This window comes from Pseudonaja textilis, chromosome 6, assembly GCF_049901715.1.
Source record: "Pseudonaja textilis isolate UNSWEBS1 chromosome 6, rPseTex1.2, whole genome shotgun sequence".
In the NCBI taxonomy this organism is placed as follows: Eukaryota; Metazoa; Chordata; class Lepidosauria; order Squamata; family Elapidae; genus Pseudonaja; species Pseudonaja textilis.
This window is the reverse complement of record NC_141995.1, coordinates 59,778,619-59,798,584: the sequence shown is the minus strand read 5'-3', so window position 1 is coordinate 59,798,584 and position 19,966 is coordinate 59,778,619. Positions and strand designations below refer to the sequence as shown.

The window sequence follows — 19,966 nt, the reverse complement described above, 5'->3', positions numbered from 1 at the left end:
CTGATTGTGTCTTTCCTGAACTTAAAGCAAATAGAACAGGCATCAAAATAACACAAAATTACATAGAAACTTACCTACATAAATGCACAGAAACAGAGAGCGGCTTTTGCTTTGTTCAAGAAAAAGACAGAAATAGTTCTATAATTGCCGACAGTGTCAGAAATTCTTTTAAACAAAATATAAGTTTAGTGAGAATGAGAGTCAGAGAGAACAGGAGAGAGAAATTATCTTTCTGCCATCCTATAATTCAATTATTCCCTCTTCAGTACAACTTTTGTTGCTGCTGGAATTAAACAGGGAGATATATGTATCTGCCTGTGTTTATATGTGTTTTTTAGAGTGCCACAGAAATATCAGGACAAGATGGATTACACCCCAAGGGTCTGAAGGAAATGGAAGACGTGATCTCAGAATGACTGAACTATATGTTTCAAAGATCTGGATACAGAAAACTGCCAGACGACTGGAAAAGAACGGATTTAGTTCCCATTTTCAAGAAAGAAAAAAATAGATCCAGGAAGCTACAGACCTATCAGACTGACCTCAATTTTTGGGAAGATTCTGGAAAAGATAATCAAGCAACAAATTAGCAAACATCTAGAGGCAAACAAAGAAATAACCAAAAGCCAACATGGTTTTGTCAAAAACAGAACATGCCAAACAAATCTTTGACAAAATTAGTGGAGCAGAGGAATGCTGTGGGTGTAATTTACTTGGACTTTAGTAAGGCATTTGATAAAGTAGACCATAACCTACTTGTTGATACAATGGAAAAATGTTAGACAGCATCACCACCAGGTGGATTCATAACTGGCTGATCAACTGTACTCAGCATATAGTCCTCAATGGAACTGCATCTACACGGAAGGAGGCTCTGTTTTACAAAGCTCTGTTTTACGTCCAGTAGTACTCTTCAACATCTTCATCAATGATTTGTCTAAGGGAACGCATCAAATTTTCAGATAACACCAAGCTGGCAGGAATAGCCAACACTCCAGAAGATACAGAAAGATCTTCTGTATCAGACTTGAATATTGGGCGCTATCTAACAAAATGTAATTAAATGGTTAAAAAAGTAAGGTTCTCCATTTAGACATGAAAAATAAAACGCACAAGTGTAGTACACTCAGTAGTAGTAATTGTGAGAGTCTTGGAGTCCTAGTGGACAATAATTTAAATCTAAGCCAGCAGTGTGCTACAGCTGCCAGAAAAGCCAACACAGTTCTAGGCTGCATTAACAGAAGGATAATGCCTTGGTAAGGCCACACTTGGAATACTGTATCAGTTTTGGTTGCCATGATGTAAAAAAGATGTTCAGACTCTAGAAAGAGTGCCAAAAAGAGCAACAAAGATGGTAAGGGGATTGTAGGCTAAAACATATGAAGAATGATTGCTGGAATTGGATATGTGTAGTTTAATGAAAACAAGGACTAGGGTGACACAAAAGCAGTGTTCTGATATCTCAGGGGCTGCCCCAAAGAAGAGGGAGTCAAGCTATTCTCCAAAGCACCTGAAGGCAGGACAAGGAGCAATGGATGGAAACTAATTGAGGAGAGAAAAAGTCCCCTTTGCTAAACAGGGTGTGGGCATGGCCAGGGTGTGATGTATCCAGCCTGCAGCCTTGAGTTTGACAGCTTTGATCTGTCTCTGTCTCTGTCTCCGTACTTACCTACCTACAGTATCGATCTATCATCTATCAATCTATCTTACACACACACACACACACACACACACACACACACATACACACACGATATAGATAGATTTTATATATATATATATATATATATATATATATATATATATATAGAGAGAGAGAGAGAGAGAGAGAGAGAGAGAGAGAGAGAGAACAATGTTTAGTAGATGCGAAGAGTGAATTACCAGATGAACATGGATAGATATTTGCTTGCTTGCTTTGTCTACTTATATATATCACACCCATACTCCCATTGGATTCTTGCTCAATTTGCAGCCTTCATTTCCTGGCTATAAGTCTCTCCATTTTCCTTGCCTCCTGCCTTAGGCCATTACAATAAAAAACAATTTTAAAATAAAGAAAAAAGGAAAGGAAAAGCTCCACTATTTTCCTACTTCACAAGAAGATTAAATGTTCAGCGTCCTATTAAATAAAGCACTGACCTATTCGATTAATGGAGTGGCAAGGCTGGGCAAACAAAGCAAAACTGAGCAAAGCAAAACCACGCTCCAAAATCATAGCCAATATGTCAATAAAGAAATGCCCATAGAAAGCAACAGTCATGACTGAAAAAGATAGGAGGTTGTCTGTCACTAGCCAAATGCGCTAGCCAACTGGAGTAGAAGCATAGCCTACAACAGAATGAAGCATGGCAGATAGAACACATAGCATCACTTGTCTTGGCAGTAGTGGAAACTGCTACTTGATGAGAAGCAGGCTGGGGAGAGCTTGAGAAAAATGTCTTGCACTCATGACCTCCAGAATCAGAAGGTGGCCAGTAGGATTTATGGGTTAAACCCTCAATGAAATTTATATGCAAATAGGAGCGGAGTACATGTCATACTTAATGACAGCTATGAACAGAATTTAAATCGCAATTACAGAAATAAAGCAAAATTTAAAAATAAAAAGGGATGCAGAAAGCGAAAGGTTTGATTTCATTCAGCTACAAAAACTAATGTAAACAGACTGAACCATAAATAAAATAAATTAGGACTATCTTCTCTATTCAAAGGGATGTGTTAAAGTTGGAATAATGAAACACATATAAGCAATTGAAGTCCAAAGCCTAATTTTGACTAGAGAATGTAATACATCTTCACTTCATATCTCTAAATCAATTTAAAATCCCTGCAAAAGTTCATTTCCTTTTTGTCTGTGTTGCCCACTCTTTCATCTGATGCAGCAAAGCAAAACAAAAATAAAGACACAAATGTTCTAGATTGCATTCTCTATCAATTATTGTCTGCCTTTCTTTTTTTAATCATTTTTCCTGATATGATTAGTATAATTATTTCACTGATGTCATGCATGTGGCTTTTGTCATGTGATGCAAAGTCAGCTATCACTGCTAAACAAATGTACCATAATTTGTAATATATGAGGAGCTCCAAAGCAAGCTCTAGAGTTATAAATAGTTGCATCAGAGCAGAGACTTTTTAAGTGCTGAAATTGCCTTTGAAAGCGCCACAGATGAATAGGTAAAGTACTGCACAAACCACTGTACAGCACATTCTCTGAATAAATTCATTTGAAGTTCCGCATCTCTGTTCCTCAATCCAATTTAGAAGCCCAGTTCTCCTCAGTGGACTTATCCAATTACTTGCTGTTCCCTTGGGCTTTAATTTCTATTTAAGCAAAAAAAATAAAGAAATGACTTCACCACAGCTATGTGCACAAAAGTTCAAAGCTGGAAACTGTATTAGGTGTCAAAATTTAGGAGGGTATTTAATTTGTAACGGAGCTGCAACAAAAGCCACAACTACATGCAAAATAAAAATTTGTCACACTTTTAGATAGCTTCCCAAACTGTAACTAGGACACTCACAAAATCCAGTTTAACTTGTCTGATCGACTATACTAGTTGGATCAACATTACTCTTTGTTCAAGATTAAAAACTCTAAAGTAGAATGTATCTTAATTTATAGGTATGCACTGAAATAATTTATTCAGCTCTCTACTTTTTAATATTTTTTCTAGCAACCACCACATGAATAAACAGTTAAAAATAAAACAAAGTACACCAGACTGCACTCCAATGGTTACTTACTAATGAATAAACTCTGCTGAAACCATGAGGATTAAGCCATTCTGTAAATTAAATTGTTTATTTTAATGGGAACAAATTTTGAAAAAAAATTTCAGGGGATCTTTGATGATACGAATCTGACTAGCAATTGTTTTTTCCTGAAGGAATAATTTACCATATGGTTGAATAGCAATCCAACACTTTTGGAGACAGGGTAAGTCACAAGAAGGCATTGACTACAGTCTGTGTCCATATCCTGATTCTCTGTACAACCCAGGAAGGAAAGGGATCGAGTATATTAATGGCAAGGCAGAGATCAAATCTAGAATCATAAAAGACTATTTGTAACTTGATCCTAAATTTGCGAGATAAACTAATATGAATGAAATCTGATGAGGGACCACTTTGGTGGGAAGGTAACAGCATTCCATGCGCCTTCGGCATTTAGTGGCCACATGACCACAGAGACATCTTTGGACAATGCTGGCTCTTCAGCTTTGTAACGGAGATGAGCGCTGCCCCCTAGAGCTAGAAATGACTAGCATGTATGTGCGAAGGGAACCTTTGCCTTTACCTTATTAGCAAGCAAAATTGTGGGTTCATCATCCTGTTAAATATCTTTAAAATACAGATTAAAAAAACAAAACAAACAGACACTACAGTTCTCAATGCCATTCATGCCATGGACTTTCTGATTCTGAATTGAAGAGGAGCCCGAATAGACTCACTGGTAGGAAGTCAATAAACTGTTAGACACCTGAACATAATGCCCCATTGAATTTGGGAGTACTTAAAATGAACTATCAACTAAAAAGACTCAGTAATAGAAATCAGCATGGCTCCATGACAGGAAACAGTGCCAAATACTCTAATTAGGAAAGGCATCATACTCAAACTATTTAAAAATATCTCTTATGTTCTGTCTTTTTGTTGGAAACAATGCTCCATATGTGTTTCTATTTCATTCCTAATTTTTCTTCAGGAGTTGGTGGCTCCAATTAATCCCATGGTCAAAAGTAACAAGGTGCTCACAAAAATTCATCATTTGCTTTGAAGTAAAAGACAGTCTTAATGTTTAGCAAGGTGATGTTGTGAAGACTTTCATGTCAGGCATCAATTTATGTGCTACTTGAGATAACCTTGGCGTAACAATATTTGTTACATGATGCTATAAAATTTTTCTAACTTTATGCTTTAATCATTGCTGAAAAATACAATACATTTAGAAAAACTTCCACGATTAAACTTCCATGGGGCATAGAATAAATAAATATAAAAGCTTGGTTTCATTTCATTGATAAATATACAAATATAAGAATAGTTTATAATAGCATTTAAACTAAGAGCCTCAGTGGCACAGTGGTTAGAGTGCAGTACTGCAAGCTACTTATGCTGCAACCAACTGCCTGTAATTTGGCAGATCAAATCTCACCAGGGTCAGGGTTGACTCAGCCTTTCATCCTTCTGAGATGGGTAAAATGAGGACCCTGATTGTTGGGGGCCATAGGCTGACTCTGTAAACTGCTTAGAGAAGGCTGTAAAGCACTATAAAGTGGTATATAAGTGCTATTGTTATTTAAAAACCTTGGAAGTATATATTAATGGGGGAAAAATGTAACAAATCAGTCAGGACAATGTCTCCACCATCCAACAACAATGTGAAAACACGGTGCTTTAGTGAGTCCTTACTCTTATGGGTGAGAGTAATGGTGATATTTGGTGAAATATCTTTCAGCAGCATTTTTATTTATTTATTTATAGTTCATACATCTTAGCTGCCCATCTCCCACAGAGCGGGACTCTGGATGATGTCATCACAGGGGACAGCCCAGAATTCTGCATACAGTTGTACAGGCAGCCATCTGATGTGCTTATTGAAATATCCTGGGAAGGATGTGCCAAAAGCAGAGCCTGTTTGTCTGTATGCTGAATGACTTTTAATTTCAATAGAAGATGGATTATATGAGTATATCTTGGCCTACTAGGCAGTTCCATAGCTATTTCCAGATGCTCATACAAAAAGATCTATTGTTTTCATCATGTCAATGCAAAGCTCCAGATCCAATATAGTTAACAAAAGTATGATATGACTAGAATGCTCTAATTTTAATATCTACATATACATTTGATTTTATAGAAAGATTTATAAAAGATTATAAGAATTTTAGACCAATTGAGAAAGAACGAGATATTTTTTCTTAGCTACTATGCAAGGTACTATGACGGAAAGGTTTATTGTATTTATTTTGCTTTGCTTTGTTGTAGTTATTACATTTTTATGCCCATCCCAGGTGACTCTGGGTGGCTTAGATGGTAGATATGTTAAAACTTGATCCTAAATGTCTGAGATACAATAATATGAATGAAATCTGAGGAACAAGTGTTAAAATTTTCCCACCCATTGCCTATGAGCAAGAAACTATGGGTTCATCATCCTGTTATTTCATAGGCATTTCTCATGCAAAAAATACTATTGTATTGGCAATGCAAGTCATGAAAGTCAAGTAACTATTTAGGTAAGTTTCTCCCTTAACATGATTTTTCCACTCCCACCTATAGAAAATGGGGAACCATATAGTAGAAAGACAAAACTCACATAGAAAATGTAAAACAAACAAACAAACCCCAAACCCCAATACTGCTTAACGTGTCCTTAAACTTTAAGGACTCATTACTTGAATTCGAATCAGGCCCACATGTTGATTTAACAAATGTGATTACTCTACGTAGTTAGAATGGCAAAATTTTAATTATAATTCTGTTAAGAAGGTCAATAGATTATCCTTAATCACTTACATTGATGTCTTCTAAATCTAAACTCTTCAGAGCGACATTGTTCCGCTTCCAGATGATTGGAGGTCTCAAGGTCCCCTGAATGGCACAAATTAGAACTGCACTTTGTCCAACTATCGCAGCCGTAATGCTTACTTTTTGGTCTTCTGGCAGGCTCAGTTGTATTACTTCTGTAAAAGATAGGTTGCATTTAATGCCAATTTGCACATAGAAGGTCTACACCTAAAGCAATAGCCAGTGTGTAGCTCTGTCTCACCTTATGTTTAGTTAAGCATCACATCTGGGTTGTAAAAATAACTAATGGCAGCAAGATAATAAAAACAAATAGCATGTAGCAAATAGCCTTCTAGCAGCTGAATGTTTTTTTCTGGAATCCAGAATTTTATCCCTAGCTTAGTCCCAAGATGCAAGAGAAGCTTAAAGAGAAAATGATAATTTAGGATAAAAATTACAGAGATGTAAGGTCCTAGAAATTTGTACTCCTGTGACTTTTGTACACTTTCTGATATTAACATTACACTCACTTATTTCCAAAAGAAAGGACAACAAATTGGCTGCAATCCACAAGAATACATTGAACTCTAAAACTATCAACATTATGCTATACTTATTTCTGTAATCTAATGCTTTTATTTTGTTAATGTTTGAAGGGGTAAAATATACTCAGACCAAAAGCTCCAAAATACCAAAGCCCCTTAACTAAAGTCAGCCTCCTTAATAGCTTGCTTAGGCATTTGCAGATGCTAGCTCACAAGTGATCTTAAATCAGAACTTGTAACTTCTATTTTTATCAGTATAACCCAGAAATTTTAACCCATCTTATGATTCAATATTGCTAATCAGCATTTATTATACTAATGCCTGCTTTTACCATCTTTCCTTGGGTAGAACCTTGTGGTTTGTCTCCAGCACTGTTCAAGTATGGATTGTATAGTCTTCATTTGTATATTGTGTCATGGGAATTTTTTAAATCTATTTTATCACAAGATATTTTGAAATCAGTATTAAATGAAACTCTACAAAGAATGAAGATTGTCACAGAAATTATAATTACAATGCAAATGTGTTCAATTTTTAGCTATTTTAGAATTTAAGCAATGTGTATAATCTCTCACCCAACCTTTTAATTTGTAGTGATTGTTTCATCCACATTCTTGATATTATTTCCATAGGCCACATTGATTTCTTCATGTTTTACTGCTTCTCCCTCATTGATAAAATGCTGGGACTTTTGTCTTGACCAAGTTCCATTATGGAAGCTTGGCTGTATATCAACAGTGTTGAGTGGTAGTTCTATGGAGTGTCTCAAATATATATGGGAAATGCATGCTCACAAGCATATCATTATTATTACTATTACTGTTATATAACAATAAAATGCACTAATGATTATTCAGTATGAAAAACTATATATATTTTTTCTTTTTATAACCCTGAAATCCCTGTTTATCGGGGTGACTGAATGGAGCTGAGCATTACTGACCAGATGTCCTTCCTGATGCCTACAGTTTGCAACAGATATTTTCTCTTTGCATCCTGTTAGAGAAACATCTGTCACTGCCTAGGATTGAACTTTTAACCTTCCAAGTAGGAGGCCAGCATCTTCCCCTCTAGGCCACTGTGCCGCTATTAAAAACTACATGAAGCTTTAAAAATTATCTATCTCTCAATGTTTAAACTGATACCTGAATACACACACAGAAAACAAATATCCACTTAGGAATATAGGATTTCCTTAAAATCAAGAAAGTACGTTTCTATCTGTTTACGTGATATCAGGCTTGTTAAAGCCAACATCCTTTACAATGTTTAATAAATTATTAGGAAATTCGTACATCTCTGTCATAAGACTGCTGTATAGGATCTACAATAAATATACATGCACAGTAACATGGATTCCTCAAGGTTGCAGGAAAAAAACAGCATGAAAGTTTTAGGGTTGCTTCAGTTAACAATTTGCTGAAAGAAAATATAAATGCAATATGGAATATGTATTTTGGAAAAGACAAAACGAGAACAAAAGCAATTATAACAATTTTTTCTACATATTGCATTTCAATTATTAAACTATTAAAAGAAGAATATATTCTACAGATATATATTATGACTTAAATTTAAAATTGTACGTTTTTTTCTATCCTATTCAGCTCACTTATTTATTCACCTTTTTTCAATACCCCTTTGTGTCTCAACTGGCAAACATTATCCAGATTGGAGCTGACTAAATAGAATTAAGACTACATTAAGCCTGAATGCATTTAGTTTGCTAATTTAGAATGTAATTTAAAAGCTATCACCTCCTCCAATGATATAGAAACAGTCCTTTGCATATAATCTACAGCAAGGTTCAAACACTTAACGAAAGACCTGAAATAATCATAACAATAAACCCACAGAGTATTGTGATAGGATAGCTGTTATTTTTCATTCTGTAGTTTTAGTATCATTTTCTATATTGTGAGAAAGGTAATTATTATATGTGATCCGTCTTCTCTTTTATTGCTCCCTTTTGCTTTTAGTCCACGTTTTGTTCAATTGAAATTTAACACTTTTAAACATATGTAATATAAAAAAATGAGTGGAACCCAAACCCAGATCAGGTAATTTAGAAAAGAAAATAACCTGTCTTAAAATGTAATTTTAAAATGGCAATTCAGAATAATTCTATATTTGGAACAAAAACGGGTTTGAAAATATTGCCTGCATGCCTATCCTAGATATTGTTGGCCTTTCAAAATGTGAGCTTTACTATAATACAGCTAGTTTGGAATCTTGTGACCAATTCTGGAGTACCGGTAGTGGAAATTTTGAGTAGTTTGGATCTTTCCCTGCCATGACCACCAAGCCATGCCCACAGAACCAGTAGTAAAAAAAAATAGATCCCACCACTGATCAACATAATATTAAGCAAGCATGGGCATTCAAAAGTATAACTATAGTTTATCTATAGGATCTGTGCGCAAATGTCTGTAATGTAAAGAAGAAAATATACAAAACAAGACGTCTTAAAAATCAATGGATCAATAAATCTTATTATACATTGGGCTTAAAATGGAAACAAAAGCAAAACTAACGTTTATGTTATTTTTAGTCAGCTAGTTTAAGAGGGCTGATAAAAATATACTTTTTTAATTTAAGGACAAAACAGGATAAAACCACAAGGTGAAATATAAGGAATCCATTGTGCTCCTTCCCGGATCAGGAAGTTTTCTAGGTAGTGATGGCCTCTTCATCTTTTGGTCAACTATTGCAACGTGCTTTACACAAACTGCCACTGAAACATCCTCAACTGGTCCAAACTACAGTGGTCTACCCATGATCTAACCAGTGGCTTGGTATACCACATAATACTGTTACTTTATGAGTTGCATTGATTTCCAAGTGAGATCCAATGTGCTGATTATTTATTATAAAGCCCTCATAGCACAGGACCCAAATGGCATAGAGCTACCTGTCTACAATTGATTCTTCTTGGCTAGTAAAAGCCAACAGAGATATAGGTGCTGTTTCCCTTTGATCAAACAGTATCATCTTTTGATACCCAGAAAGCAAGCGGTCATAGCACCTGCCTTTAGAAATGAGATATCCCCTTGTAGACCATTTGGTTTCCATTCTATTGGCATTCTAGAAGGACTAAAAACCTAGCTATTTTCTAAAGCATTGGGATGGTGGATTTTAAATATATTTATCATATATCTTTATGTCCTGATATAATCTGGAATTGCTATTTTATTTTGCTTATTGTATTTCTACTAATTTTATTCTATGTGTGTTGCTTTTGCTTCCCAGAGTCAGCAAGGAGTTGGTGGCATTGAAGTCAAAGCAAACAAATCTTGCTTGAGTGAATTACTATATACATAATTATAACTCTAACTTTCAGTGCTCCAAGGAAGAAACTTTAGTTGGTAGATATTCAAAAAAGTACTATGGCATTAACATTGATTACAGAAAGGGAAGATTGTTCACACTTTTCTTTGTTTTTATATTCTCTTAATGCTCTTCCACCGTGTATAGCTAACTTTTTATAACTGTTTATAACCGCCCTTAGAAAAGTATTAGCAATACAGTATATAAGAACCACGAATTTTTTATTTCTCCTTAAATGCATCCCCTTCCCCACATTATTGAAAATATCATTTTATAAGGCAGAGACCTTGAACACCGAAGATTACATTTCAAAATGTAATTCCCCCGTAGCGATAAGTGACTTACAAGAAACAGTAATACGAAACCATCCAAGATAAATCAGTATTTGTTAATAGATAAGCAATCCCATGAATCCAAAACCTACTTCTGCTTTCTCAAACAGGAAAAAAAGACAGTCTAAGCTTAACAGCAAATAATGAAAACAAGTCCAGTGGAAAAAAATAAGATGCATAAACTTGTGTCCTGCTGTTTCTGGATATATGGGGTTGGGTAGATTCATTCTTATTCTATTTGATGGGGATTACTTCCCAAAAGTATTTTTTTTTCAATCGAGAATAAAAAAATAGTGAAATTATCAGTGAATGGACTCACTGTTATTGCACTTACTTCACTTATAAAGATGACTAAGGAGTGTATGGGAGCTTTCTTCTCCTGAAGGAGCCTCCCTCTCTCTTTAATGATATGCAGCTTCCCAGCCCTCAGTTCCCAGCCCCAAGGGAAGACATTATAACTTTGGGCCTTTTGAAATAAAAAAAAAAAATACAGAAGCCTGTAGAGTGATGGAGATGGGAAAAGAAGACAAGAAAAGCAGCACTTTAGATGTATTGCTAAAAAGATGCTTTGAAGAAGGTATGTACAAGCTGCCATGTTGACACCTCTTCCAAAAATCAGTCAATCAATTAAACCCTCAATCTATTTGACAGCCAGAGTATCCCCAGAAAATATGCACTGGAATTACCAGCTTTGGATTCGAAGCACCATTTTAGCTTTGGATTCAAAGTACTTCACATTCCTATATTTGAAAAATGACACTTTCTACATAAGGAAATACAGCTCCAGAAAACTGAAGGCCAGACATTGGCATGATAATAATACACAAGTATTGTAGAGCTCTTGATATTCCACAGTTCAAACTACACATTCTCTTCTATTAGATATAAATGTCTTTCTACACATAGCCACTTTATCTGACCACCATTAATTATAAAGTTCTCTCTTATAAAATGACATAATACATAAAAACTACATTTACCTTAAAGAAAAAAGAGGGCCCTGAACTTAAAATGTCAATCCCTGTTAGAATGTTTACAAAACTCTAAGACAGCTACTACATTTTAGGGATGGAAAACATTCCTTTCACTGTATTATTAATTCTGTATATATATATTTTCATATATAAGTGTACTATCTTCATATTTAGAGGGCCTTGAACACTGCTATATATAACTTCAAGAGCAACTGTTGTTTCCTATGCACAAGGCCAAATAGGTATTTATTTTTGGTTAAAACACTGGTTCTGTTTGGAAAAATAGACTGAATCAACAAGCAACAATGATTCCAGTCAGATACTGCAGCTCCTTTTTCAAAAAAGTCTGATAAAAAAGTGAACTAATACAGAGGAGGCAAAGAGGTAAGATAATGTAACATGGTTTCAAATCCAACCTATACTGAAGCAAGTGTTTCCTTTTTATTTCCCTTGACAGCAAGATATGCATTTTTATCAGCATTATTTATCAGAGAAGCCATAAACAGGCAACCCGCAACATTCCTGGTGCAAAAAAATGGAAGTGAAAAGTTAGATAATTCTCCTTGATATAAGTAGAAAATGTGCTGGTCTTCTCAAAATTCAATGTTTCAGCCTTCTGACACTTAAGTCAGGCTACCTTCTTATTACAGTTACCTTCCTATAACATTATTCAGACAAATAATTGAAAATAGTATTCTGAAGACACTGCTAGTGACTCTTCTCTTCCCATCCCTCCTCTTCCAATACACACACACACACATACACACACACACTTTTAAATAATACACTAAGAAAAAATACAATTAACTATACAATGCTGAATGATTTTTTTGAACCATATTATGCAAGGGTACAGTGGAACCTCGGGTCACAAATGCTTCTAACCACGACCAAATTGGGTGCCAAGCAAAAAAATCCACAAAATGCTTGACTCTATTTGCGAACAAATCCTCAGGTAGCGATAAACGCATTCATGGAGATTTTGCTTGCTGTGGCAACTTCGCCTGCCCTGCCAATGTTTTGTGTCTGTGCATGTGCAGTCGCTTTAGCTTCTGGTCATGACCAAATTGGGTTGTGATCGAAGGAACGAATTATGGTCGTGAGCCAAGGTTCTACTGTATATAAATTGTTGCCATCTTTTGCATAGTCTATCTAACTGTTAGGAAGTAATCTGGAGTTATACCAAATGTTGTTTTCCTCTCACCACTTCCCCAGCCCCACCCTTCTTCCCCCCAGTTTTTTTTTTTTTTCTGTTTCTTCATTAGGTTTATATGCTGACATGATTGAATCCAGATTGATATGGAAAGATTACCTCCTGTCGTCCAAATACAGTTTATAAATTGTCTGGCAAATATATTATCAATTCTTTACGCAGCATTTTTTTTCATTTGTTTCCTTAAGAGCTGCTAATAAAGCTAAATAGGATTTATCCCAATATCTTCATTAGTCATTTTCCTTTTTCAGTGAAAGCTTTTTTTTCCCAAAGGCTTTACTTTAGCACAAATTTACCACCACAGCTCTAACTTTACCTATATTCAAATTTACCTATAACTTTATCTTTAACTTTACCTATAGTATATTCAAATTATTCAATTTGATCTGAACTCAATTTGAAAAATATTCTGAAGTTAGAGCAACAAATATATTATTCAGCTGTCTTCATTATAATGTCATTGCAAGCTGGAAATGTTATTTTTATTTCAATATTTTTTTATTCTGATATAGTTTTAACTATTTCTATAAATTAAGCTTTTCTATAATATTCCTAATAAATGGTTCATATTTTAAAGATATAGCTTTATCAGATTTTTGGTTTCATAACTGAAGCATTTTCTGCTATATATTTCCTTAGTATATTTATGAGATGGAAAGAATTTATTTCCAATGTGCAATATTGCTTCTGATGTTTTTTATCTTAAATGACTAGAAAGAAGATGAAATAGTACACCGCAGAATTAAAAACAAAACAAACACTCTGAAAAGTAGACAGCTCAAAAAGAATAACAGTAGTTAAAAATTGTGAGTTTCAAACTTGCACTATTGTGAAATTCATGATAAAAGGCAGCTGAAAAAAAATGCTAAAGAGTGTTATGAACACTAACTTAGTTGACAGGCTTTTCTTTCTCTGAAAAATATACAACAGACTAGATTCATTTAAAATAAACTCAAGATACATCAAGAACACTTGATATAAAACTATATAGAAACGTTTATTTTGGAAATAGACCAAAAAAACTGCCTTGATATCATTTGGATAGTGAGTGGAGTATTAATAGAAGGTTGGTCTTGTTCATATCTGCTTTCCAGATATGGTTGCTTGCCTCTTTTAGGCAACTACACCGTTGGGATAAGACTACTTAACTTGCTTCTGAAAGAAAATAAACAATACAGAGGGGTTGCATGTTTCTCCTTACACCCTAATCTTTTAATAAACTACTCATAGTTATTGGAATGAGTGTATACGTATGTATATATTACTATATGTTTTAGATAGGTGTTAGACTAGGTTTTTTATTATTATTATTATTTTAATTATTTTAATTTTTGAATATTCTGTAGTGTGATTGTGATGTGGTGTTTGGGACACTCTGCTGGATTAGCTTTCAAATTTTATTGTATTTGTAGAATGCAATGACAATAAAGGTATTCTATTCTATTCTATTGTTATTGAAATGAGTGTATATAATGCCAAAAGCCAACAAACACACAAACAAACAAGGGAAATGGTAGATGTGTTTTTAACCTGCTTATTGTTGAACATGAAATATGCTAAGTGTCTACATACAATAGTTTATTAAACAATATTATCAGGATTTACTGGTAAATCACGTATCTGAATTAAATTAGGAATTATTCTGAAATACAAATTACAGAATTTGTACAGAAATTACAGAAATTATAGAGTTTTAACAGAAGCATGTTCAGGTTGCATTTTACAGACAAACGGTTTATGATAAAGCAGCATTGAAGGTTAAAATTTTGGATCCTGTCATAAATGTAGTGCTAGAGAGAAATAAATGTGTATATAATGTCAAAAGCTTTCATTTCATCTAATTTCATTCAGTTTAAATATAGTGATGTGAATTTAAGGTACAACTCTAGTTGATTAACAGACAGAATTTAGGAAGCACTGGTCTAGAATCGACCAGTATACTATGTTTTAATAGAGAAATATATGAAGACAACACTATAACCTCAATTTACTTAAATTGTTGGTTGCCATGCAGAATTGCTTTCGATGAGATAGATGGCTAACAAAGAAATAAATGGTCTTTAATTCTAATTCTATTCCAAGTGATAAACTCTGGCCTAAGTTTCTCCTTGTGTCTACTGATTAGGTCTTGCTAATTACAATGCTGTATGAAAATAGAATAATCCAAGTTAGAAGGGATAAAGCTGCCTTCTTTATTGCAGTCATTCTAATCTGTGGAGTAGTATGTTATAACTCACCTGTTGCTTAATGTCTGTAAATTCAATTGAACCTATCATTGAATTCCATTGAATTGGTTCTTTAGCCCAAGAAAAATTCTACTCTCCTAAATTTAGTGACAGGCATTTTGCTGGACAGTAGTGTGCCTGTGATTTTATCATTAATACTTATGGTCCACGTGAAAAATCTCTAGTGTTTAGTGAAATTCTCTAAGGAGAAATGGCTTCAATCAATCACCCCAAGACTAAAACAATGGCTTTCTTGGGAAGACCCAGTGGCTGCACACCTCAGTGGCAAATTGGAAATAAAAATTAAGCTTTAATACCTTGATGTAATTTTTCAAGCTGCAGAGCATGGCAAGAACAAGTTAGAGCCAAAGCTAATAATAATGCCATAGCAATTCAAGGTTGTTGTTTTTTTCCTATAGCAAGTGATATAGATGTATGTGCACCAGCAACAAACATTATGAAGCTAAACTTATATTCTAAATGATTGTGGTGCACATATATGGGCCTACATTGATTCAAAGGCCTTAGACTTAATTCTAAGTTTTTATGATCATTCTTCTCTGTCCCATGATGCATTTCAAATACTTGAATCTGCATGGAATCTGGATGATTCCGGCAAAGGCAAGGATTTTTGTATTATATTCCTGTTTTCCAATGATTCACCAGCCCTATTAATTTCCCTTGTTGACATTCCAACAAGGTAGAAGGGGGGGGGGGGAAATTGTCAGCTGACTTGTACTATTAAACTCTATCTACTGTCTGCTGCCTCTAAATTAACCCCAAAAGGACATAGAAAGAACAAATGTGACTCATCTGGTCTTGCTTGATTAGTCAATAGCTTTTTTATAGTATAGTGCTATAATCACAAAATTATAGAATAGGGGCTGGTTATTAAAACACTTGAGTTCTTGAATATAGGAATCCAAACTAAGCATTCCTGAGATAGATGGCTGTATACGCTTTCTCTGATTCTAAAAGAGAGCCCGCCATCTTCTGGGAAATCAATTCCATTGTCAAAACCATTCTTTAGAAAGATTTTTTTTCCCCCTCTCCCTAAATGGTATTTCTTAATTTAAAGTCATTATTCAGTGTCAGCTGGTGCTCCATTCAAAATCCAAGAAAGAAATACTTAGACTCCTTTAATCAGAGAAAAGATATCTTTTACTGGAAATCGAATGGTAGCAACAAAAGAATTCTGAATCTGAGAAAATGGGCGCGTAAATCACATATACAAAGCAATGGCAACGTTCCCACCCCCAATACTTCAATTGGCTCATCCAATTAAAAGGTGTGTATATCATCATGTGGGCATCTCCAGGTGGTGGCGAGGCTTCTGTCCGTTGACTTTGACATAGTTTGATAAAGGGTTGCAGCTGCGTAAAGCATACGATAGAAACCTAAGCAAGAATGTACCCACCCCCCCAGTTTATACAGTTCTGGTTTGTAACACCTCCAGCTCACTTCCCATAACCATTCCCCGCTCCTCCCCCCGTTACTTATGACAGCCGAAAGATGCAAAGCAAAGGGAGAAAATCTTGAAGGCTGATATTCAGTCTCCAGTACTCTGAGACTATAGAATTTCAGTGGGCGTCCTTTCAAGATTGTAAAGTCTGCCTCAAATTATGTCTGCCTTCAGATTTCCTTTTTCAACATTTTTCAACATTGCCATGCCTTCAAAAGACCTACTTTCTAGTTCAGTGATCAACCTTATCTGTATTCCAATCTGCTGGATGTAAGTCTAGATCAGTGAAGGATACCAGGTCCAGTGATTTGGAAATTATATCTCTGTTGATGCTTAGATTTTATTGCTTTCTTGTAGTCACATCACTTACATGGTCAAGTCAAACACCTCCAAGAAAATCCATCTGTTGGTTTCCTTTTTCTCATGTATCTCTCTAAAATGTGAACAATTTGTTGTGCTTGGGGAAATATGTTTTTTATTATTTTAATATGTCTGTAAAGTATTTTTAAAACCATTCTTCACCTCCAAGAAGCTGAAATTACAGAATCCTGTATCTGAATTGTTGCAGACTAGCTTTGGAAAATATTTAACCATCCATCCTGTGGCAGAATAAGCATGCTTTAAACATTTGTTTTAAAGAATGTCACTTTATTATATTATACTAAACACATATTTTAATTAATAATAAGTAATCAGAATAACATTCCCATTCCCATTTTCTGGAGTTACTATGGTTTAAGTTCTCTGCATTAGAAAAATACATATAGATGTTTATTCCCATTTCACTTAATGTACATAGTTTCATTTTATTTACTAGTATTTCTTTTTTTTAAAGCTATATGCATTTTAACAGATTTTATTTAATCATATACATTTTAATTGTATTCTGCATTGGGGATGTCAGGAACAGGTGAGCGCTCCATGAATTAGTGCAACTGGACCAAATGAATTTGTTTACTATTGTTAGTTAAAGTTAAATATGTGGAAAAAGTTCTGGCAAGATGGGTTCTAACCAAGAAACTTGTATGCTTTGTTTCAGGAAACAAAATTCAACATTAAAGCATATGATGGACTGCAATAGTAGAGTTGCACATCTGTAATGTTCAATTTTTTAAAAGTTCACCAACTTGCAGTTAAAGGGTGACTAAGGGACTATGGTGACTAGGAACTAAGCAGTTGTGATGGGGATAGTTTGAAAGAATACAGCATGTCACCACAAATGGATCCAGGGAGGCAATATGTTAAGAGTGCTGAGCTAAATCTATGTCAAAGTGCATAAGATCCAATAGTGTGAGGCAGTGGTGGGATACAATTTTTTTTACTACCGGTTCTGTGGGCGTGGTTTATTTGGTGGACATGGCTTAGGATCACATGGTTTGGTGGGTGTGGCTTGGTGGCCATGTGACTGGGGTGGTTATATGACTGCGTGGGTGTGGCTTGGTGGTCATGTGACTGGGTGGGTGTGGCCAACTCAATGTCACTCACGTCAAGGGGTGCCTCGCCTGGACCCTCCCCTTCCAGCCATTACTTGTCACACCCAGCCTCAACATATCTATAGTTTCATAAAAATGTTGTTCACCTTTTGTTGATTTTATTATCTATGTACTATAGACGTACTTTCATGGACCACTGAAAGGAGGAAATGGCTCACATGCTTTGCTCAAGAGTGTGATAGACAACAGGCTTTTAAGGGGCTGTCAGAAAGAAAGGTGGGAGCAATGTATTTTCCAAAGCACCAGAAGGCAAACAATGTATTTTCCAAAGCAGGATGGAAACTGAACAGAGAGAGAAGCAACCTAAAAGTAAGGAGAAACTGCCTGACAGAACAATTAACCAGTGGAATTGCTTGCCGCTAAATGTTCTGAGTGCTCCAACATGGAAGTTTTAACAAAAGACTGGACAGCCATTCCTCTGAAAGGGTATAGGATTCCCCCCAAGGTCCCTTCTAAGTGTTATTCTGACACCTTTCCCAGGACCTCTACTCAGAATTTGGCGCCCTCAGTTTTCCTGCCTGAACAGGGGGTTGGACTAGAATACCTCCAAGGTCCCTTTCAACTCTAATGCGCCTGTATTTATGCTCTGGACTATTGACATGTAAACCCTGAAAAATACCTGGGAAAAAGAAAGGAAGTAAAATCACTCTAGGTGTAGGGACAGTGTAAAATATTAATATATGATAAATAATGGAACAATTAAAAATAATAGCACTGAGTTTTCTCTCTCCCTCTCTTCCTTCTTTTTTTCTTTCTCTCTCCCTTTCTTTCTTCCCCTTCCTCTTTCTTTCTTTCTCTTTCTTTCATTCTCTCTCTCTCTTTCTCTCTTTCTTTCTCTCTCTTCCTCTTTCTTTCTTTCTTTCTTTCTTTCTTTCTTTCTTTCTTTCTATTTTTCTTTCTTTCCCTTTCTTTTTTCCTCTTTATTTCTTTCTCTCCCTTCCTCTTTCCTTCTTGCCCTTCCTCCCTTTCTCCCTTCCTTCCTTCCTTCCTTTCCTTCCTTGACTCACACACACACCTTTTCTGAACTTATTGGGCAAACTCCAGAGCAGTGAGTAGTGGGACAATGAAGAAAGCAGCAGCCCTGGAACATCCATCTGCCTTCCCTTTTGAAGCAAAAGGGCGGCAGCGGTGGGTGCAGGCGCCCCAAAAAACAGGGAGAAAGCAAATAGAAAGGGTTTCCATTCACTTTCTCTGCTGCGCTGGGGCTGAGAGAGGTAGGTGGGGGTACCCCAAAAGGGAGGCTGGGAATCCTGGGGCTGCTTCCCATAGCTGTGATGTGGCCACCACTGTCCCCCCTCCCTCTGTACTGGCCCCAAAAAGACACCCAACCTTGGCCTGCTCTTGCCTGAAAAGGCCCTGTGCAGTGTGGGGGAAGCCCAGAAAGGCCCTGGGGGTGGGCAAGGGCCTAGTGTGAAGCAGGCTTACCTGTGAGCAGGGCAGGCAGATTAGGCTGCTCAGTTGGGGTGCAGGCACCATGTGGGGAAATCAGGTTAGACAAGCCATAAAGGGCCCAGTGTGCCACATAGGAAGGGAGGAGTGACTGGGTGGAGCAAGTGGCGAGCAAGCTGCACGAGCAAGCTGTGCGAGCAAGCATCAGGTAGTGGGGCAACTGAGTGACGGGGGACTGGGGAACTGGTTCAGGGATGTAGCTAGCCAAAAGTCACTACCAGTTCCATGACCTACATCAAATTCTTGCTACCGGGTCACGAGAACCGTTGCAAACCGGCTGAATACCATCTCTGCTGTGAGGATGAGTAAAATTTTGCAGTTGTTCAGTGGTGAAGAAAGAACATTTCATATGTTTTCAAAAGCTTTTCAAGAAGAATTTCTAACAGGAAAGATCAGATTTGTGGGCAAAAAACTCATAGAGAGAAAGAAAAA

General features: G+C 36.0%; 1 protein-coding gene across 1 annotated transcript in view; it reads right to left on the bottom strand.

The window, feature by feature from the left end:
- FSTL5 (follistatin like 5) overlaps positions 1 to 19,966 on the bottom strand; it is a 340,397-nt gene that overhangs the window by 94,292 nt on the left and 226,139 nt on the right. Inside the window, exon 7 of the mRNA XM_026699957.2 lies at positions 6,523 to 6,689. Coding sequence (XP_026555742.1) covers positions 6,523 to 6,689 — 167 coding nt within the window. The remainder of the gene's footprint in view (positions 1 to 6,522; positions 6,690 to 19,966) is intronic.